The sequence below is a fragment of the Phoxinus phoxinus genome, assembly GCF_949152265.1.
Source record: "Phoxinus phoxinus genome assembly, chromosome: 11".
In the NCBI taxonomy this organism is placed as follows: Eukaryota; Metazoa; Chordata; class Actinopteri; order Cypriniformes; family Leuciscidae; genus Phoxinus; species Phoxinus phoxinus.
Window position 1 is genome coordinate 24,075,546 of NC_136886.1, and position 21,006 is coordinate 24,096,551.

The following is a 21,006-nucleotide window of genomic DNA, read 5'->3' on the forward strand; positions in this document are numbered from 1 at the left end:
CTACGAGATCTTTTACAAATGGACTTTTGCCTTTACCGAGGAAAAGTCCACCCCCACCTGTTTTACGGGCCTCAGCCTTATTTCTATTGGCTACATAGAAAACTAAATTAAATACTAAATTACATGGCGTCAGCAACAAGTTTAGTAAGTTTAGAAAATATTACCTTGCTGGAGAATGTTTTTGTGATTCATTTTGACTTGGCTCACTCTTCTTCTGGCTCCAGAAGGATTACACCTGATAAAACAAGAAGCCAACATATTACTAGCCGATTATGTGCATTACTACTGAAATATTAAGAAATGTATGGAGGCCAACAAGTAAATACTTGTCTATTTTTACTACATGCCCCAAATAATTCCATGGCGACTGCTGAAATCGGCGATCCATTGAAAATGTCTTTGTGTAGGCTACTCGCCGTGCGCACGCATTAACTCTGGGTTACCAATAGGAGGTTGATTAAACTAATTCCTCACAGGTTTTTTGGAACCGACATACCCAGAGTAAGCAAGTTTGGGGTTAAACAACCAAGAGTTCAAGGTTTATCTGACGGTAAGTTAACCTTGCTTTCTGGAATACCCCCCCTGGTCATCTAGATTTTGTTATTTTTACTTCATATAAACAAGGACAACAGACTTATTTTTTTTAAATGTATAGTAATAAAAGAGGATACTGACACAAAACAAAACAAATTCAATCTCAGTCACTTAATTCAAAAACACCATCTTGAATGTTTGTCTTTAAATGTGTCTATTTGGTGCAGTGCTATAGTGAAGACAGTAAGCATGAGATACGGAGAGATGGACACAAAAAGAGAGGAAAAGACATACATCTGACTACACATCTGTCTGACAAGATAATTCCAGTAATTTGTCTGTGGAGCAAAAAGGGGTGAACCTGGGCATAATTGAGCTCCAGACCTTTAATAATTTAGTGAGAATCATTCAAATGCTTCAGTGTACGGAGCTTCAGTTGTATTTTGTGTCTGGGGAGCCTAATTAACGAATAAATTCATTATTAATCCGTCTTCTTTTATTAGTAAAGAGGCAGAGAAAGTGTAAGTGTCAAATGCAGTGATCTTACAGTTATTTAGTTTGTTTCTTTGTGCTGGTATTTTTAAGAATGTCAGCAAAAATTGTTCAAGGATCAACATAATGTACTAGTTAGGCAGTTTAAATATGATACCCCCAACCATCATGGTCGCCACACCAGAGTCCCCAGCCGACATGAACGCCGTGCTGGAGTCTACAGCCATCATGGGTGTTACGCCAGAGCGTCAGTGTTCCCGGGCGTCATGAACTTTGCACATGATGCCATTAAGGTAACCCCTAGGTGTTTGAGACTGGCATCTAGCCTAGAAGACACTCCGCCCATGCAGCCGGTATCTCTGCAGTGGCATCAAGTCTGGAGGTCTCAGAGGTGGTCCCACTGACAACTGTACTCCCTGTTACGGCGATGGCAATTTGGTGTGTTTGGGCCGTGCATTGCGCTTCAGTTTAAGAATCCACTCCAGCGTTTGTTACTGTCCCAGAGCCCAGCCATCCTTGAACTCCCTGTCTGCCTTGATGCGACCACGGAGGTTGGCCAAGAACTTCCTGTTTTCCCTGAACCGACCCCCGATGCGACTATGGAGACCATACACATTCACATGTACTTGTAAAGAATATATTAAATTTGAATGTTATAGATAGATTCCAACACCACTACCAATATCAGCACACTTCTGTTAAAAATAAAAAATGGCTGTGAATCAATTTTGTTATGGACATTTTAAATAAAAAATAAGTCGGGTGTAAATATGGGTAAATAAATAATGGCTTTTGGTCTGTCAGCCACATGGACCATCAGCATGTTACAGAACTTGACAATAAAATAATTACATAGGCCTAAGGTTCACAGATGGGCCACAACTGTTTTTCTGAATTTGCTCACTAGTGGCACAATTATGGCACTGTTTTGGTTCAGTTCTGACTAAAAAGAAGAATTTGCTGACTGCACAGCTTTAAAATTAAGATATTTCGGTACCACTTTACAATAAGGTTAATTTAGTTAACATTAGTTAATGTATTTACTAACCTGAACTAACAATGAGCCATACATTTGTCACAGTATTTATTAATCTTTGTTAATGTTAGTTAATAAAAATCCAGCTGTTCATTGTTTCATGTTAGTTCACATACAGTGCATTAACTATGTTAACAAATACAACCATTGATTTTAATGGCATTAAATTAATATAAATATTAACTAAGATGAATTAATGCTGAAAATGTATTGTTCATTCTTAGGTAGTTAACTAATGAACCTTAAGTGTTAGTATGTCAATCAGTAAAATGTTTAAGAACTGGATTTGTGTATTTTTGTTCAAGGCTACAATTTTCATATAGCCTAACATTTCTAAACCACTAGAAAATTGTTTACTAGAAAACTGGAATTGTATCTTAGCAGGTGAGTTGACAACATTTTGTTTTAGATAGGAGTAGCACCCGTTTTAAGTCAAAATCAAAATTTGATCATCTTCTGCCCTCTTGAGGATGAACCGTGCACCTGCATTCATTTATCTTCCAGTTATGCCAGATTTCCCGAGAAGTTGAGGTACACGTCAGAATGGAACCTGTACTGGTGAGCGGACGTGTGCAGTGACCTCAGCAGTTTGTGCGTATCAGCTGACACAAATACAGACGGGAAGACATGGAACGCGGTAAGACCTGCCGTGCCGAAAAAACACAACCTTTGAATAGAAAGGAATCTATTGATTGTAGTCTTAAATCTAGAATAGAATCTATTATATTCAACGTTTGAATAGAATAGAATGTATTGATTCTATTCTTGACTCTATAATCATTAGAACCTGTTTTATTCAGATTCTCTGTAGCGCGGAGATTAGTATTTTACTTCTGCATTGCACTACGATGCTTATAAGCGACGTCATACAATTAACGAGCTGTAAAAGCCTAGGCTGCACTGCTGTGTCAGTAGTCAATAAAGGCACCATGACGCTATTTGTTATAGAAAACTGTGTATTTGTCTTATTAAAAGTAACATGTTAGTAAAAAATAATTGTCAAAACTCTAAATAGTTATGCACAAAGACAAAATTGACACAGAGAACCCAACTGAGCTGAATGATGATCTGTTTTCTCCAGATAACTATGATTTTTACAACGGAAATTAATCAACGTTGAACTTACTGGACAATGACTTTCTTCAAGAGCTGCTGTACAGCCAAAACAATATTTGTTGCTTTAATTTCCCGTTATCACTGTAAAGCTGCTTTGAAACAGTAACGTTAGTCTATAAAGCGCTAAATAAAGGTGACTTGACACAATGAAGAATAACGCATAGACAATATAATTACAGTTGTGTTTCTTTACTAGTAAAAGTCTGTGCCATAGGCTACTATTGGACCAATAATGCATTCAAGTCCTCCTGGGAATTTCGTATTTTATGAGTTAGGGAATCGTGATTAGGACGTCAGGTCAGGTGGTTTAAATTACTTTCGTCTGAGCAAGATGGCGGTGCACATTCTCTTAATGAACTAGGCCTACACAATTTTAATGTTTTTAATTCTAATTTATGAAGCCACTATGATAAAGTTTACAGTGTCTTCATAAATTAGAATTAAAAACATAAAAATTGTATATTACAATGCTATTATATTTTGTGCAGGGAATTAGCATATTTTGTTATAAATAAAAAAAGCCAATAAATTAAATTTATAGACAAATAAGATTGGGGCTTAAATAAATGCTGCTTGTGCTATTGGATATTTTTTTATTTCCCCACTTCTGAAGCCTATTTTGTAGAATGCTTATTAAAGCCAAAATTATATAGCCTCCCATTCATTGACAACAATAAACATTCACCATGCTATCTAGATAGCTTGCTGATTATTCTGGAATTTCAATACAATGTGCTTCAAATAATTATTCATATAGCCTATGTAAATATGCATTACTTTAATTTCAAGATAAGGCAATGTACCTGTTGTTAAATAACTAATAAAGAATACCAGTCACAGCAACAATCGTTATCCCCTCCGCCATGTTTAATGTTTATGGCACGCCTAACTCGGGAACTTGGGTATCAAAATGATCCCCGAGCTTCCCAGTGGTAAATATGACATGAGAGGGTGTTGAAATCCAAATTTTAACCAGGAAACTCGTATTTACAATAACTCCGACGTGAAGGCAACAAAATGCCTAGCTTACCACTTGTACATGACTGTGGTGGTGTTTATCTGCATTCAACTGGTAAATGCGATCTTTTCTACATGACTTGAACACACCATAAGAAAATAAATGTGTACGGACTATAATTTTATCCTCACTATAATAACAGTGTTACTAAGTTATATTAATGCTGATACAGTATATGAAAGAATATTCACAGATTTATATGCATTGTAAATGTTTAAAAATCCAGCGCCTAGATTTTACTTAAGTCTCTCATATCTTTCTGTCCATATGCAGGTTTCTCTCTTGCAGGACCTTCTTCTAATCCTCGTAAACGTCAGGTGCGATTTTCAGCACGTCATGACATCCTGCTCCTACGTGAGGTGATAGCACAGAACCCCTTCACTTCTAAAGAGTCAGGCCGGATCTGGGCAAGGGTGGGTGAAATTATTACTGCTACCCTACAGGACGAGAACTTTGAGGTGGATGGACGCAGATGCAGAGAGAGGACTATGCTACTACTCGATTATTATAAAAAACAGGACTTTGCCAGTCTGCGCAGGTTAGGAGAGGTCAACTTCACTTGTTTATCTGCCTTGAAGGTACACTAAGTACTTTTTTATATTTGGAATAAGTGAATTGAAGTAAATGGTAACGCTTTAGATTACAGCCCGGAAAGTACTGCGTAATTAAACCGAAATTACAGTGTAACTTTCGGCAATTACAGTGTACCTATAAAGTACTTACGTGTAAGAATAGGGGAACAATATGTAAAGTCTTGGGAATAAAGGGGTAACAACCAGGAAAATAACAAATTATTTATACTGTAAGTATTTTAGAACTGTGGGTTATTATACTATAATATCTTACTTTCGGGAGCAATTTAGCGAGTACACTGCACCTTTTTGTAATAATAGTGCATACAAATACATGCTTTTTTCAAATTACGGGGTATATATCAGTGCATTTATAAAGTAGGCTAATTTGTTATTATTGCAAAGGTGCACTGATTAAGTTGTTTCAAGGCAAGTAAAACTATTGCAACTTTTTTTTTTTTAATGCTGGGGAAATATACTCTTGTTTCATGTAGTTACAATGTAAGTGTGACATTGCGGGCCGTAAATTAAAGTGGTGCTTCTTACCCTCTTGTTTCATAGTTACAGCGTAAGTACAATAAAAACACATGTAGGCTATACACACAATCTGATATCACTTGGAAAACTTTATTTGAAAAACAACTTATTTCAAAACAGATTTACAACATACACTTATTATTCTTTATTCATTTTTTTAATCAACTTTTCATTTCAAATACTAAAGTCCTGACAGAAAGTAAGTTTTGTCCTTTTTTGTTTCTCTTGCATGGCTTCCTCCTCTTGTTCCTCTTCTTTTTCTATCATTCCATTGATTAGTCTAATCTTAAGAAGGAGTATTTTGCTATTCTGTATTCTGTATTAAAAGAAAATTGGTCGGAAGCGATAGTCTACGGTTTAAACATTTAAACTATTTGGTATTTTTCTTACAAACACTTATCTCACTTCAGAAGACATTGGTTCATCCATTGGGGTCGTATGGATTACTGTAGTTATTGCTGTATGCGCTGTTTGATGTCAACTTTTAGGAACACATGAGCTTGCGTTATGCATTCACAGAGATTATTTATTTTTCTAAAAACTTTTGTTTGTGTTAATCTGAAGAAGGAAATTCATATACATCTCGGATGCATATCTGACATGAGGGTAAAAGATGAGTAAATGGTGAGGACATTTCTGTACTGTATTTTCTTTTAACACATAATACAGAATAGCAAGAGACATGGGATTCCTTCTTAAGATTCATCAGTGGAAAGAAAGAAAAAGAAGAAGAGGAACACGAGGAGGAGGAAACCAAGCAAGAGAAGCAAAGTGTTGTAAATCCGTTTTGAAATAAGTTGTTTTTCAAATAAAGTTTTCCAAGTGATATCAGATTGTGTGTATACATGTGTTTTTATTGTACTTACGCTGTAACTACATGAAACAAGAGGGTAAGAAGCACCACTTTAATTTACGGCCCGCAATGTCATACTTACCCTGTAACTACATGGAAGAGTATATTTCCCCAGCATAAAAAAAAAAAAAAAAAAAAGTTGCAATAGTTTTACTTGCCTTGAAACAACTTAATCAGTGCACCTTTGCAATAATAACAAATTAGCCTACTTTATAAATGCACTGGTAAAAAAGCCTTTGTGTATTTGTACACTATTATTACAAAAAGGTGCCGTGTATGTAGCCTACTCGCTAAATTGCTCCCAAAAGTACGATTGTATTATAGTATAAGTACCCCGTAGTTCTAAAATACTTACAGTATAAATAATTTGCCTAAATAATTTGTTATTTTCCTGGTTGTTACCCCTTTATTCCCAAAACTTTACATATTGTTCCCCTATTCTTACACGTAAGTACTTCATAGGTACACTGTAATTACCAAAAGTTACACTGTAATTTAATTTTAATTACGCAGTACTAATCCGGGCTGTAATCTAAAGTGTTACCAAGTAAATAAATGATTAGTACTTTACTCTTTAATGTGTGTACTTTTTCAGATGTAATGAAGATTTGTGGGTAACGCTTTAGATTACAGCCCGCAAAGTAGAGGTCTTCTCAGGTTCTAAAATCTGTACCCGATCCGATCCAAATTCGATCCGCTGAACCCGACGGGTATTAAAGTGAACTTTTTTAAAAGAAAAACCCGACCCGAGACAAACCCGATAAAATTAGAGATTTTATCGAAGAGAAATACAAACAATAAACGTGATTAACACAAACTCAGATTATTTACATGGTAAGTAGTGCTTGTTTATGGGATCAATATCCTGCCAAGTGTATTGCGGCCACGGATCAAAAAATAATAAGCCTGATTTTAAAAATGTAAAAACACATGTGCAAATATATTGCACAAACTGAAAGAAATAATGCAAAAATATAGCTGCAAGCAGCGATTACGGGCCCAAGCCGGTGGCACCACCACCCCGGTGCCTCCGCCACCGGCTTGGGCCCTCCATCGCTGCTTGCAGCTATATTTATATATATATATATATATATAAAAAAACGCCACCCCGGTGCCTTTAGGGTTCCTGTGCACGACGGGCAATAACGTAACTCCGCTTTGACTGTCGAGAAGAAGTCTGCTTTAGAGCTTGCATCATTGTGGGTTCTGCAAAAGTGCGCATCGAGGGCACATATAAGAATTTTTTTATATATATATATATATATATATATATATATATATATATATATATACCGGTATGTGTGTAAAAATGTATCCAACCTCATTTAAAAACAGTCTGTCGGTGCCATCTTTTGGACATTCATCATATTGCATTGGTTTTGATTTCTTGTCCTCAAACAGAGCAGTAATCTGTTTATTTTAAGCAGCAAAGATCAGCAGCAGGAGTCCGATTTCATTTACTGTAAGAACAATAGGCTATTGAACTCACAATTCAAGCAATCCACCCCGAACTATAGAGCCAAATCATGAAACTAAAAAGCGCACGGTTGAGACAAAGGTAATTTTACTTGCCCAACCTGATTAGAACATGGGGAAAAAAGAAACAAAATCCTGATTATAACATTTATTGTAAGCTGCTATCGATAGTGCATTATAAATACATTACTCACGGTAACAATGTTGCAAAGCACTCACAAAATAATCACAGTGAACAATTTAAAAATGGGGCGTTTTCATATTTTCTAACATATGATACAGTTAAGCAACCTCACACGACGAGTCCTCTTTTCATGAATACCACCATCACAATTGAAAATGTGACATTGATTTCATACAACAGTTCAATAAATGCATAAAATGAGTCACTTACACTTTAGATGCAATGTTCCTGTTTTTGTTCTGTTTCAGCAGTGAAAATAGTTAAACAAAGATCACAGCAGAACCATCGCACATCTCACAGTGTTTTTTCATTAGTGAATGATTCCGCATTTTGAAAGAATCACTTGACTCAAAGATTCAATGATCAATCAATAGACATCTGTCTCATTCATGAATGACTCAGTCGTTCGAACGACTCGTTTGAACGAATGAATCAATGACTCGCTCATTAAGATGGTCGCCTGGCGACACCTAAAGGAGGTTTAGTGTAATGTTCAAAAGTATAGCCTATCATTCTTTCCAACGATCGTTAATTAACTTATATTTAAAACAATCTCATAACATTATTTAATGCATTGTTATTTTTCAGTTTAAAATATTTAATTTGATCAGCCACAGGGTGTCCCTATAGTGTCTTATTATTCTAAATAATTTAATTTATTGATCAAATTTAGAAATTAAAAATGAAATATGAAGCATACATTTAATAAGAGTAGGGGTGTGACTAGGTACAGATATTAGGCTACAATATACAGATTTAAATATATCATCGCGCTCCACCGTCGATTTGAGATTGCAATGCACGTGTGTGTGTGTGTGTGTGTGTGTGTGTGTGTGTGTGTGTGTGTGTGTGTTAAAATAATTTAGTTTAGTTAGAGAACGGGCACTAACCTATTAAAACCTGAACGTGTCCGCTTAATAAATCGTGAGTTGAACGAGAGTCGCAGCAAAGATCTGTCCAATTTCATTAATCATCATGGGTGAAGAGCTGACTGAAAAGATGATGACGGAATATTTTGTGTAAAAACGACTATTTAAGCGAATCTGTCATTGTACTGTTTTGTTGTTTTCCATTAAGAATAATAGGCTATTGAACTCGCAATTCAAGCAATAACGCGTTCACGGCGAGGAACGAGCAGAACAGAGTGAATGTGTTTTAGTTCATTCCTACTGGACGTCCAGTACTTACTTTCGCTTTTTAGTTAGCGATTTAAAAGCTCCCGCCGGTGTCACACGTCGATTAACCGGTGGGAAAATATCCTCACACAGTCACCCTAATAAATATATATTTATGTCTGAACTATTTTGATCTCATTTAGACCTTTCATGCTGGCATTGACTGTCATACATCACTAGAGGGCAGTATAGCCCTATGTATGACTTGATTTTTATTAAATAGCCCTATTCTGGCCTATTCTGTTGGTATGAGCTAATGACTGTAAATTAGAAAGTTGTCTGGCTCAAGGAGAAGAATATATATATAGATTTTTGTGACTGTAGGTAAAACTACCCCCCCCCCCCCCCCTCTTGTGTCAAAAGTATCTTGAAAGTGACACACTTCCTGCTGCCAGTTGGTGGCGCTATAACTTTGACTCACAATAGTCACATCCATGTGATCGGCCTCTTACAGCAAACACACTGCTGAAGTTTCATCAAGATCAATTAATGTATGAGGATGTTATAACACACTTCCTGTTTCCAATATTCGCCATAAATTTGTTTCCTCGCCACGGCCAAACCGTTCGAGATATCAAAAATCCCCTGGCAATTTTTCATCCTCCATGTCTTGGCTTCATGCACACCGAGTTTCGTGGTCATCGGATGAATTCTCTAGGAGAAGTGTTTCAAATGCCAGAACATGCGTTTCCATACAACCCATAATAGCCGACTTCCTGTTGGACTGGCGTAAAACTTAGAGCACGAAAGTTGTTCGGCCCGATGAGATCTATATGTGTACCGAGTTTCATATTATTCCATGCAAGCGTGTTTTATATATGGACATGTTTTTGAATCCCATTCCAGGGGGCGCTGCCGAGCCCCCCTGCCATGCCCGGGTACCAGCTTCGACATTTGTGCAAAGTTTCAAGAGTTTTTGAGCACGTTAAGGCCCCCAAAAGTGCCCAAAAGGTAGTAAAATAATAATAATAATAAATAATAATCCTAAGAAAAACAATAGGGCCTTCGCCTTTTCAAGGCTTGGGCCCTAATGATCAGAATAGCAAACAACGTGGTCACGGATCAAAATAAGCATGAATTAAAAAATAACAAGCATGAATAAAAACTTTAAACACATTCAAAATTATTTTGCACGAAACTTAAACTTATGTTAATGTTTCCTTTAAAATTATGTTTTTCTTGGTTTTATTTGTCTGTAATTTGTGCTCTCTTGCATTTTCTGCTATTATTTAATTTTCTTGGACGCTTGTGCTGTTTTTCTCTTCGCTCTTCTTTCCGTGTTCTGCGCTTGCTCTTCCAAATGTTGCAGTTCGAGTCTCATGTACATTAGGGCGTCACTTAAGCGTCACCATTGGTCCACTAGTTCTAGATTGACAGCTCCTCCTCTAACCAATCAATCGAAGAGGGTAGTTGACGTCACTCCAATGCGACTCATGGCTGATGCTCACTCATACAGGGAAAGACAACAGTTTATTTTAAACTTTACAAGGACTTTCAAGCAGTAAAGCTATCTGAACTCTGGACATATACAAATAATTAAATTCCTCTTTTTTGAGATACATAAGAATTTGAATGTGCAAACTGGTAATTGGTGTTAAACAATATTACTTGGCTCATGATGTTAATATGCTATGGCTGCTGTACAGTTTTGAAACACTACATTTCTTTGCAAAAATTAAGTTAAAAACGGCCATTGTACCCATCTGAAGACTTTAGGACTTTGACCTGTCAACGCTACACAAAGCCTACCTTTTTTTATATATTTTATTTTTTATCCATGTAGCTCCATGTAGCTTCTCAGTCTCAGCCCCCCATCGCTAGCAGATGGGTTGACCCATTGCTCTTCATTCTGAATGTGAATGAACCATAGGCTTAATAGGCCGCATTTGCGGGTGGGACATGAGGGACATGTCCCCACCACTTTTTTTCAGGATCGATATTGTTCCCAACCACTTTTTGAAACATTATGAGGATGTACCTAATACAAATAAATAAAACATCTCCAGTTAACTAGCAGAGTATTTATTTAGTTTGTTATTAAATAAGAGACGATCTAGCGCTAATATGTGTTGTTTTTTAAATCAAGCGGAGCCACTCGGTGTCGCTTCTGAACAACTCCGCTAACTAGAGCGCCCTCTCGCGGCTGTAGACGGTAATGTTTTCTCTTAATTCATCTCAGTCAGTAGGAATTAATTTTGATATATAAGTCGCACCTGACTATAAGTCGCAGGACCAGCAAAACTATGAAAAAAAGTGTGACTTATAGTCCGGAAAATACGGTATGTGCGTTATAGTTCGCTGCCAGAACACCCTAGCAACCATATAGAAACGCTTTGGTAACCACCCAAACTACCCTAGCAACCGTGCCGAATTTTGCCTCACATTTTCTTCAGGAAATGTACATTCTAGGTCTATCATTGTTCTTTAGTTTAACAGCAGCACGAAATACCAACTGTGGTTCGAGATTTATTTGAAAAAAAAAAAAAAATCTTAATTTCTAATTTGCTTAATTCACAAATCGCACCCTGGTTTTAACTAAGGATCCAAAGGTTCCTGTGGAAATGAATATTGAATAATGAGTTGAATTTTTTTTTTTTATGATAACAAATTAACATGAATTTAAAGTTTATATTTCGTTTTGCTTGGAAAAAGCTGGCCTAATAGCATTTTAAATCTTCAATTAGCCTATTGAAATAATTAAATATTTAGTTAGCCTAATAAACTTTTTTTATGATAGAAATATTACTACATGTAGCCTAAATGTTTTAATTCCTTCATTATCTACACTTTAATAATGCTAATGTCAAGTGTGAATTGCGACTTCTCTTTGTCTCAGACGCTCCTCTCAGAGCCTGTGGGGAGTTTGGAGGGGAAGTGGCTTTATCGTGGGGGGGGGGGGCAGGACAAGGTGTTAATGTCCTGTCTTTCATATGGAGATGTCAGATAGCCAGCCTGATGATACGGAGCAGGCAAAAGCAACATTCATTTCAGAATAAATCTCTTGATGTGTCCAAATAGGCACTATCTTAATTCAATTATAAATATTGTAGCTACCTATTTTAAAAAAAATCATAAAAAAAATCAATTGAAGTGTTCAATCCAGTTGTTTTAACTGGTTTTGTAGAGTTAGAATGTTTGAGCAGTGTGTTTGTCAACAATCTGGCTGTCACGTCTCGTAGCAAGGAAGACGGAGATGAAAGTAGTTCAAACTATTTCTTTAATAATAGAAAACTTTACCAAAGGGCAAATAACAGGAACAGGTGAGACAGTGTGTGAACACACGAACAATATCGGACAATGACCAGAATACAGGCAGGAACTAAATACACAGTGATGATTAACACAAATGACAGGCAGCTGTGAGGAAGGTGATCAGTGTCCATGGTAACAGACACAGACAGGGAAACGTCTCGGGTTACGACTGTAACCCTTGTTCCCTGAGGAGGGTAGAGACACTGCGTCGTTGAAAACGACTTTTTGGGGACGCTCCCTAAGTGTACGCCTCTGAAGTATGAATGAAACTAATCCAATCCTGATTGGTGTTGCGTCGTGATGTAACATGTGACGGCATAACCGGATGCATAAAAGTGTCGCCGGCGCACACACACATTAGCCTCGCAATGAAGCAAGCCGCTCCCAGGCGTTAAGGGGCGTGGCAAGACGACGCAGTGTCTCGTTCCCTCCTCAGGGAACAAGGGTTACAGTCGTAACCCGAGACGTTCCCTTTCGTAGGGAACTCGCACTGCGTCGTTGAAAACGACTCTTTGGGGAATGAATACCCACTAGGCCACGCACCGAAAACGCCTGTCCTAGAGTGAAGCTGATCTCAGGCACTTAAAGGCCGTGTTGCATGTTTAATTTTTCAACGAATTTGTGCAATTTGCTTGTTGGTAATGACCATTTAAACTGTTATCCATGGTATTTTATGTTGTTGGGTATCACAAAACGGAATATAATACGAAAAAGTAGGTACTATCTTACAGCGGCAACGGTTCTCCTTTCCGCCACAACGCATTCCATGACGTCACCTTGGGGAGAGAGTTTACCAAAGCCTGCCTTGAGAGCGTTGAGAGTGACAAGAGAGACGAGTAGTAGACGAGAGTATTCAGATAGCGCAGATTATAGAACATGATCATTGTCTATACAACACATCTATAGTTACCTATAACTGTTTAAGTTGGTTCATAAGACTTTGTGAAAAAAGTAAACAAACAATTAACATACTCGTGCGTGCTGGCTTGAAGGGGACCATGATCCTGCCTGAATGCTGTCTTCAGCACAAACGGATTCAGGCAGCATGCATTCAGCATTCAGTCACATCTGGTCGCGGGGTGAGCTCCTCGACCAGCGACCAAAACACACTCACTGCCCTACAGGCTACAGGTACACAAAAACGCAGTTTCCATGGGAAGGCACCGCCGGCACAAGCACCTGCCAAACACCGCGATAGACACGCGGCGGCTACGTTTGCAACAACATTTTCACCGGAGGAAGAAATAAACGCTTAGAAATGCCCATATAGCTAGCACGATGCCTTCTATTTATAGATGACAAAGACAAAGTTTACCAGTACTATGACAAAGTTACCGGTACTTATCTGAACTAACGTCATGATCACTGCCACTATAAAGAAAACGTTGATTTTTCACTCGGTGCTATTCAATGACAGTAAAAAAAATATGTGTCGTTATCTCATTGCTGCGTTGCTAAATGATAGCAACTCACCAGGACACTTCACCAACTCTCCACTCATTCTCATCGGACCATGCATTTCATCGGCTTTGACGGCCATCAGGCTACCTTTCCTCCACTTCTCCCCAACGTGACGTCATCGCCGAATTGCGTAAAAAAAACGTTAATACCAAAAACGTAAAAAACTGGTATTTAAGACCATTTTTGAGACATTTTAAAAATTATATACATATCTTGAGTGATTTATGTACCCATTAATCGACAGTGATGGTTAACCTGCAACATGGCCTTTAAGCTAGGACGAGAGCACTCGTGCGCCAGACGCACTAAGGAGGTGAAGACAATAAAAACTGATGAAAGTGTGCGGGGTAGCCCAACCGGCTGCCTCACAGATCTCCTGGAGGGGCACTCCCGAACGGAGGGCCCTAGAGGACGCCATGCCTCTGTTAAAATTACAGAGACGCCATGCCTCTGTAAAATGCCTCTGCTAAAGACGCATGCCTCTGTTGGCCCTTACGGCCAAAGGTGAAGGCAAATTGCGCACCTTGTAAGCCTACTTATGGTTTGTTTGGATGCCGGGAGCCCCTTATTAGGTGACCCAAAACACACTAACAGTAGGTCCGACCTCCTCGAAGAAGAGGACCTCTCAAGGTAAATACACTGAACCCTGACTGGCAGAGCAAAGGAACCTCTCTTCTTCTGCCGACACATGAGGTTGGAGGATGAAATGCTCGCAGGACCATGGACCTAGACATGTTAGAATGCACTTAAAGCACATAGCTGGGTCTCGGGTGCAGGATGGCCTTAACTCTGCCGGGGGGCAAAACCCCAAGCAAGCTGGCGTTAGTGCCAGGGCTTGGACATCTCCCACTCTCTTAATATTTTAAGAAATAGCTAAGAGAAAGGCTATCTTGAACGTGAGGTCCTAGGCGAAGCCGAATGGAGGGGTTCGAAGGGAGCCAGGGATAGCCCTTCGAGAATCACCGCCAGGTCCCAGGAAGGAACCCTGGACCTGACTGTCGGTCTCATCCTCCATGTACCATGGAGAAATAGTATGACCAGTTGGTGCCTCCCCAAAGGCCCATCACTTGGTGGTGCATTGACCGCCGCAATGGCAGCCACGTACACCTTAAGTGTGGACGGGAAGAGACCCGCAGAGAAACGATCTTGATTTTAATAATCTGTTACCTTTTTAAGTATTAAGAACGGTAAAACATAAATACTGTGGGCCAACATCGGTTAACAGCATGTAGGCCTATACTATAGGCTTCAATGTTAAACGCCTATTAATAAAAAATAACAGACAATGAATAACAAAGCACTGAAAAGTGTTTTGAATCAATAAATTAACATTTCAGAAGTTTTTATTGTTTGACAAATAACCTTTTAAACTACAAACAATATTATGAGGTTAGAACTGACATTTGAACTCAGAACGCTTGAAGCTTCACGACGCACACGTTGAAGCATTGACCACACAGCTAACATCTGAACGCTGTCTTATGAGCTTGAGCTTAACATCTTATGTTTACGCAAAGCCTCATTGATGTGACATTTTTCTATTGCAATGTTTTATGTTGAAATGTTTTCTTTATTTAATAAAGAAAATTATGCTAATCAACCTACTGTACGACTATTTAAATATTAATTAATGCTAAAACACAAATGCTGCCGACTAACACCGGTTAGCAAGTCCTGACAATGTTTTCATTTAAGATCATTTAGTTGAATTTATTTTACTTTTATGTTTCAGTTCATAAATCTAGGCCTAACAAATAAAAATAACCTTTCTAAATTAGCCTATAGAAAAACTGGGCACACAATGTTAACATTTAGCCATACTTTGCTTAAATTTGCTGCAATAATAGAAGCCTAGATTTGTTTCAGTTCTAAATTTGTACTGTAATTTCAGTATTGAGGATTATGAATTCGTTTGACTGTTTCACTTGAATTTATTTGCTACCAGTTCTCAACGAGCCGCGGCAAATTACGCAATAGAGAGAATAAACTGACACTTTTCAAAGTCTGTTATTGTAGCGCCACTTAGCGAATGATCAATGTGTAACGTGTGTTGAAAGATACAGTAGCCTACAACTTACCGAAATGTATATGCCTCATACATAATATCGACCAATCAGTGTTTTTCAACCGCGGAAAGAGGTCAATAAAATAGCTGGAGTAGACTTCAATGTCTCAGGTTACATATGTAACCCTGGTTCCCTGAGAGGGAACGAGATGCTGCGTCAAGACGGATTGGGAACGTCCTGCGTGATTGTGTCGTGAAGCACGTGTATAATCAGTCCAATGGAAAAATGAGACGTCATAGGCTGGTGACGTCATCGACCAGGACCAGCACGGAGTATGGCAAGGCGACGCAGCGTCTCGTTCCCTCTCAGGGAACCAGGGTTACATACGTAACCTGAGACATTCCCTTTCAAGAGAACTCGAGCTGCGTCAAGACTTATTGGGAACCATATACCCACGGCGCCATATGACAAATGCCTGTTCTGTATGAAGACCATGCGCACACTAAGAAACAAGCACCCTAGACCCTGGAGTGTAGTGTTAATTTCGTCAGACGAGACGAGACGAAATATGTTCGTCAACGACTTTTTTTTCCATGACTAAGACGAGACGATGACGAGACTGCACTACTGTTCAAAAACGCTGACTAAGACTAAATTAACATGCATTATTGTTGACGAAAAAAGACGAGACGAAAATGTTTTGCATAAAATAAAAAATAAGATAAAATCTCTCTTAATTTTCGTCTACAATCGTCTCTGCTTTTTCATCAGCTGTTACGCCTTTAAAATATTCCGAATTAGTTCGCGCTGTTGCAAAAAAATAGCCTCCTGGAAGTTCCGGGAGTCTCCCGCATATTGATAGCGGCTCACTGATGCCCACGAATTAGTTAAAATCTCCGGAATCTAGAGCGAGCGCGCCCGCGAGACAGAGACTGTGCTCCAAACCGCGTAGCGCGTGCACGGCGGAGAGAGAGCAAGAGACCGCGCGCGTGTGCCTCATGAAGTATCATCATGAAAAAAACTCAGCACCGGGGTGCACCCCAACCTGATACGTCTTCCCGCGCCTTTGTAACTTCAGTCGTCTGTTGGGCCCCAGCTTTTGAATTGTGTTGGTTAAAATAAAATACTCTTCAGAACAGGTTCCTCATTTGTAAATGTGTCTCCTCAGAAATTGAAAACCAGACATGTTTAACAGTTGCATTCAACAAAAATCATTCAACAAGTGTATTTTGTCAGGTTCTGACATTTAACCAATATTTGAGATATGTGAAACACTTTTATACTGAAATGTTAATCAGAAATAATCTCAGTAATAATGTGTTATTAAAAAAAAAGACAATTTTTTTTTACTAAAACTTGACTAAAATGAAAACACTTTTAGTCGACTAAAACTTGACTAAGATACCTTAAGTTCTCTTTTGACTAAAACTAGACTAAAATGATGAGACTTTTAGTCGACTAAAACTAGACTAACAAAAAAAGTTATGTGAATGACTAAATATGACTAAGACTAACAAGGACATTTGGCACAAGACTAAGACTAAGACTAAATTAAAAATAGGTGACAAAATTAACACTACTGGAGTGGAGTCTAAGTCCAAATCATAAAATCGAACAAATGTATGCGGTGAGGACCAGCCTGCTGCATTACAGATGTTGTGGAGAGAAACTCCTGAAATTAAAGCCTTAGAGGCAGCCATACTCCTAGTAGAGTGGGTCCGGACAGCCAAAGGTGAAGGCTGTACTGCCGCTACATAAGCAAGTGAGATAGCCTAAACTACTCACTTGCTCAATATCTGTTTAGCTTTTCTGATTAAGCTGATTAAGGTGGAGGACAGAAGGCCTGCAGCACAAATGACCCGCAAATTTAGTAGGGACCTAGGAATACAACCCGGCCTGGGGTGAAGAAAGACTAACACCATACCAGGTGCAAATCCAAGTACGTGCAGGCCTCAGCCTCATGTACCACGGAGAAGACGAAATAAGAATCTCTCCTCAGAGATAACCCAGCAAAGAAACATTCATTGGAGAAATCAAGTACTGTACCAAAGGGCAGATAGCAAGATTCAGAAGGCGTTCTCCGCAACAGGCAGAGAACAGTTTACATTTCAATGCATATTCAGTCTTCTCGTGGAGGGAGCAGCATATATTCTCATATATGAATATATGAGCTGGGCCGCCTCAGAGGCCGAGCCCACAGTATCCATAACTCCAGATGAGTGTAACTCCCGGGAGCAAAGATATTGGGAAATGCGTACAGGTGTAGCCTCGACCACATCTAATACATCGCATCCAGTCCAAGCGGAGCTGGGGATAACCACAAGGGCAAAGTTTTAACCGAAGTTCTCCATTCCCAGTTTTAACCTCGGGGTGAAGTCTCCATTTCCCTGTTGTCCAGAAGGACAGGCACATGGTGACCTCTCGGGTCTGACAGGAAGCATTGAGATTCTCAGAATACCGCCATCACTTCTAGCCAATTATGTGCTAAAAGGAGATGGTCCTGCCAAAGACCCTTCGCCGAGTGACCACTCATGGATCACCCCCCACTTGTGAGGGAAGCATCCGTCGATAGCATAAGCGTCCACAAGAAGCCCCCAACACTGGGCCTGGGCGAGGAACCAAGGTTCTTCCACATGACCGAGGCACGTAGGCATAGCCGCGTGACCTTGATCATGCGAAAACGGATTTCCCCTCTGAGAAAACCCCTTGGTCCTGAGCCACCACTGCAGGGGTCTCATGTACAGAAGGCCAAAAGTAACTATGTTGGACGCAGCTGCCATGAGACCCAACAGTCTGAAATTGTTCCACTGTGAGTGACTGGCCTAGTTTTACCCCATTTACGGCGAATCGTTTAAAATGTACCTAGAAAATTTGTCCTCTGAGCTGGGAGGAGCACACTCTTCTTGGCGTTGAGTCGCAACGCCAACATCTTTAAAGGAGTCAGAATGACATCTCGATGCCGAACTGCCATCTGCTCAGATTGAGCTAGGATCAACAAATCGTCGATAGTATAATATGCGAATGCCCTGGAGTCTCAGAGGAGCCATAGCTGCATCCATGCATATTGTAAAGGTGCGGGGTGATAAACCTAGGCCGAATAGAAGAACCCGATACTGGTATGCTTCGCCTCCGAAAGCAAACCTCAGGAACCTCCTGTGATGAGGATGGATAGATAAGCGTCCTTCAAGTCTATTGTGACAGAGCAGTCCTCGGGCTGAATCTGTGACACAATCATATTAGCGTAAGCATACTATGAACATGAGATTCTGAAACCTGCTGTTTAATTGACGCAGGTCTAGAATAGGACGCAACCACTCATCCTCTTTCGGAACAATGAAGTAAAGCCCTGACTGTCTGCTGGGAGGAGGAACACCTTCTATAGCTCCTTTTGCAGAAGTGTCAGTACTTCCTGCTCCATAACCAGAGCCTGCTCGGGGTCCATCACTGTGGGGAGGACCCCTAGAAATCTGGGCGGACGAGAAGTGAACTGAATTCTGAAACCCTTTTCTATAGTGTGCAGGACCCACTGAGAAATATATGGCAGTAGTTTCCACACTGCCAGAAATTCTACTATGTCTCTCAAGACTGGCCTCTGGATTTGGTTGAACAGTCACTTCAGTGCACTGAAACGGCGAACCGGCAGGGAAACCAAACTGACTGCTCTACTACCCTCCTCGGAGGATCGTCTGGGGACACTGACACCTCGGTGTCCTGAAACGGCGAACCGGCAGGAAAACTGAACTGGCAGCATTGCGACCCTCCTCAGAGAGTCGCACCCCAGAGGGCACAGAGGAGAAACGATTTCTCAAAACCGTCCCAATCCCAGAGGGGACCACCCTCAGAAGCCTGCAGCCTCGGCGTCAGGGCTTCTGCTGCGAGGAGCTTTAGTAGGCTGAGACTGCTCCCGCCCAGCAGTCTCAGGAACATTAGATCGGTGAGAAAGAAACCTCTGGAACGCCGCTGAATAGTTTATTCCTTCATTTTTTGAAAGCGTAGTGTCCAGAAGAACAGACATATTTTATCTTTATGTTTCTTACATCAGAAAAACATTTATATATACTATCACTCCGTGGCCACCAACAGGAAAACAACCAAACTGGCAGCACTGCGACGCTCCTCAGAGAGTCGCCCCCCAGAGGACGCCGAGGAGAAACGATTTCTCGAAACCGTCCCTACCCGGTATAGTTTTATATATAGTATATATTTATAGTATATAGTTTTCCTTATATTCTTACTCTCATAATGTTCGGCTGGCCAGAAAATATTTAACTTGGCAACAGCACTAAATAAAACCTCCTTTTATAAGCTCCTCTTTATTCAACAGCGTTATGAGCTGACTTATTTATTTATTCATTGAAAACTCACAAACATCTGCCTTATTCATAATATAAATATAAATATTTATATATATAAATATATATAAATACTATATATATATATTAGGGCTGTCAAACTATTCAAATATTTAATCGCGATTAATCGCATTAATGTCATAGTTAACTCGCGATTAATCGCACATTTGTATCTATTCTAAATGTCTCTTGATTTCTTTTTGTTCCATTATTTTTTCTCATTTTAATGCTCTTATCAACATGGAAAAGTGGATCGGCTTGCTTTGTGCAAATGTTTTTTATTGAAAACAACATACTGTGTTCAATTTCACACTAACATTCTCACTTGGAGCAAATAATCTCTCACACAATGTAACTGTCACATGTCTGTCCTGTCTTGTTATGCACATGGGTGTTTTGTTATTTTGGGGCCATGTGCTCTTGTCATTGTCTGGTCCCTCCCCCTTGTTATCTGATTATTGGTTTAGTTGTCCCACCTGTCCTGCTCGTTACCCTCCTTGTTTGCCTCCCTATTTAGTCTTCCTGTGTTTGCTGTCCTGTGCTGGTTCGTTGTACATGTTACGTGTTTTGTGTGTACCTTCCCGTTGTTTCCCCAGTGTTGGAGTTGTACCTTACCTTTTTGTCTCCTTATTAAATCACTCTGCAATTGAATCCACGTCTCTCGTCTCCCACTCGTGACAGTAACACTGTCCATCAATAAAAGGGTGAAAGAAATACTGACGAGGTAACGTCACTGATATTGACGAGTGGGCTTAGAAACGCATCAGTGGTGTGTGTGCTTGACCATCGAGTGGTATTTCAGACTGGACGATGACAGCTCAGTTCACAACGACACAACACACAGATCACTTTGGTCTTGTCAATAGAACCATTTGGCAACTTTTTAAAAGTAAACTTTACATTCAGAATCTTATTGCCATCCATTTCGTCGTCTCGCGCTCA

The 21,006-nt window shown here is 39.6% G+C and overlaps 1 protein-coding gene across 2 annotated transcripts in view; it reads left to right on the forward strand.

Moving 5' to 3' along the window:
• Positions 1-2,587: 2,587 nt before the first annotated feature.
• The window catches only part of LOC307006877 (uncharacterized protein), a 29,247-nt gene continuing 10,828 nt past the window's right edge, over positions 2,588-21,006 (forward strand). The window contains exons 1-3 of one of the 2 annotated variants that reach the window (XM_079628327.1): positions 2,588-2,699; positions 4,470-4,555; positions 4,640-4,734. In XM_079628327.1, the coding sequence (XP_079484453.1) occupies positions 2,690-2,699; positions 4,470-4,555; positions 4,640-4,734 (191 nt within the window). In that variant the 5' untranslated portion in view covers positions 2,588-2,689. Of the gene's footprint in view, positions 2,700-4,469; positions 4,735-21,006 lie in introns of both variants that reach the window. The other variant, XM_079628326.1, reaches the window with a different exon arrangement.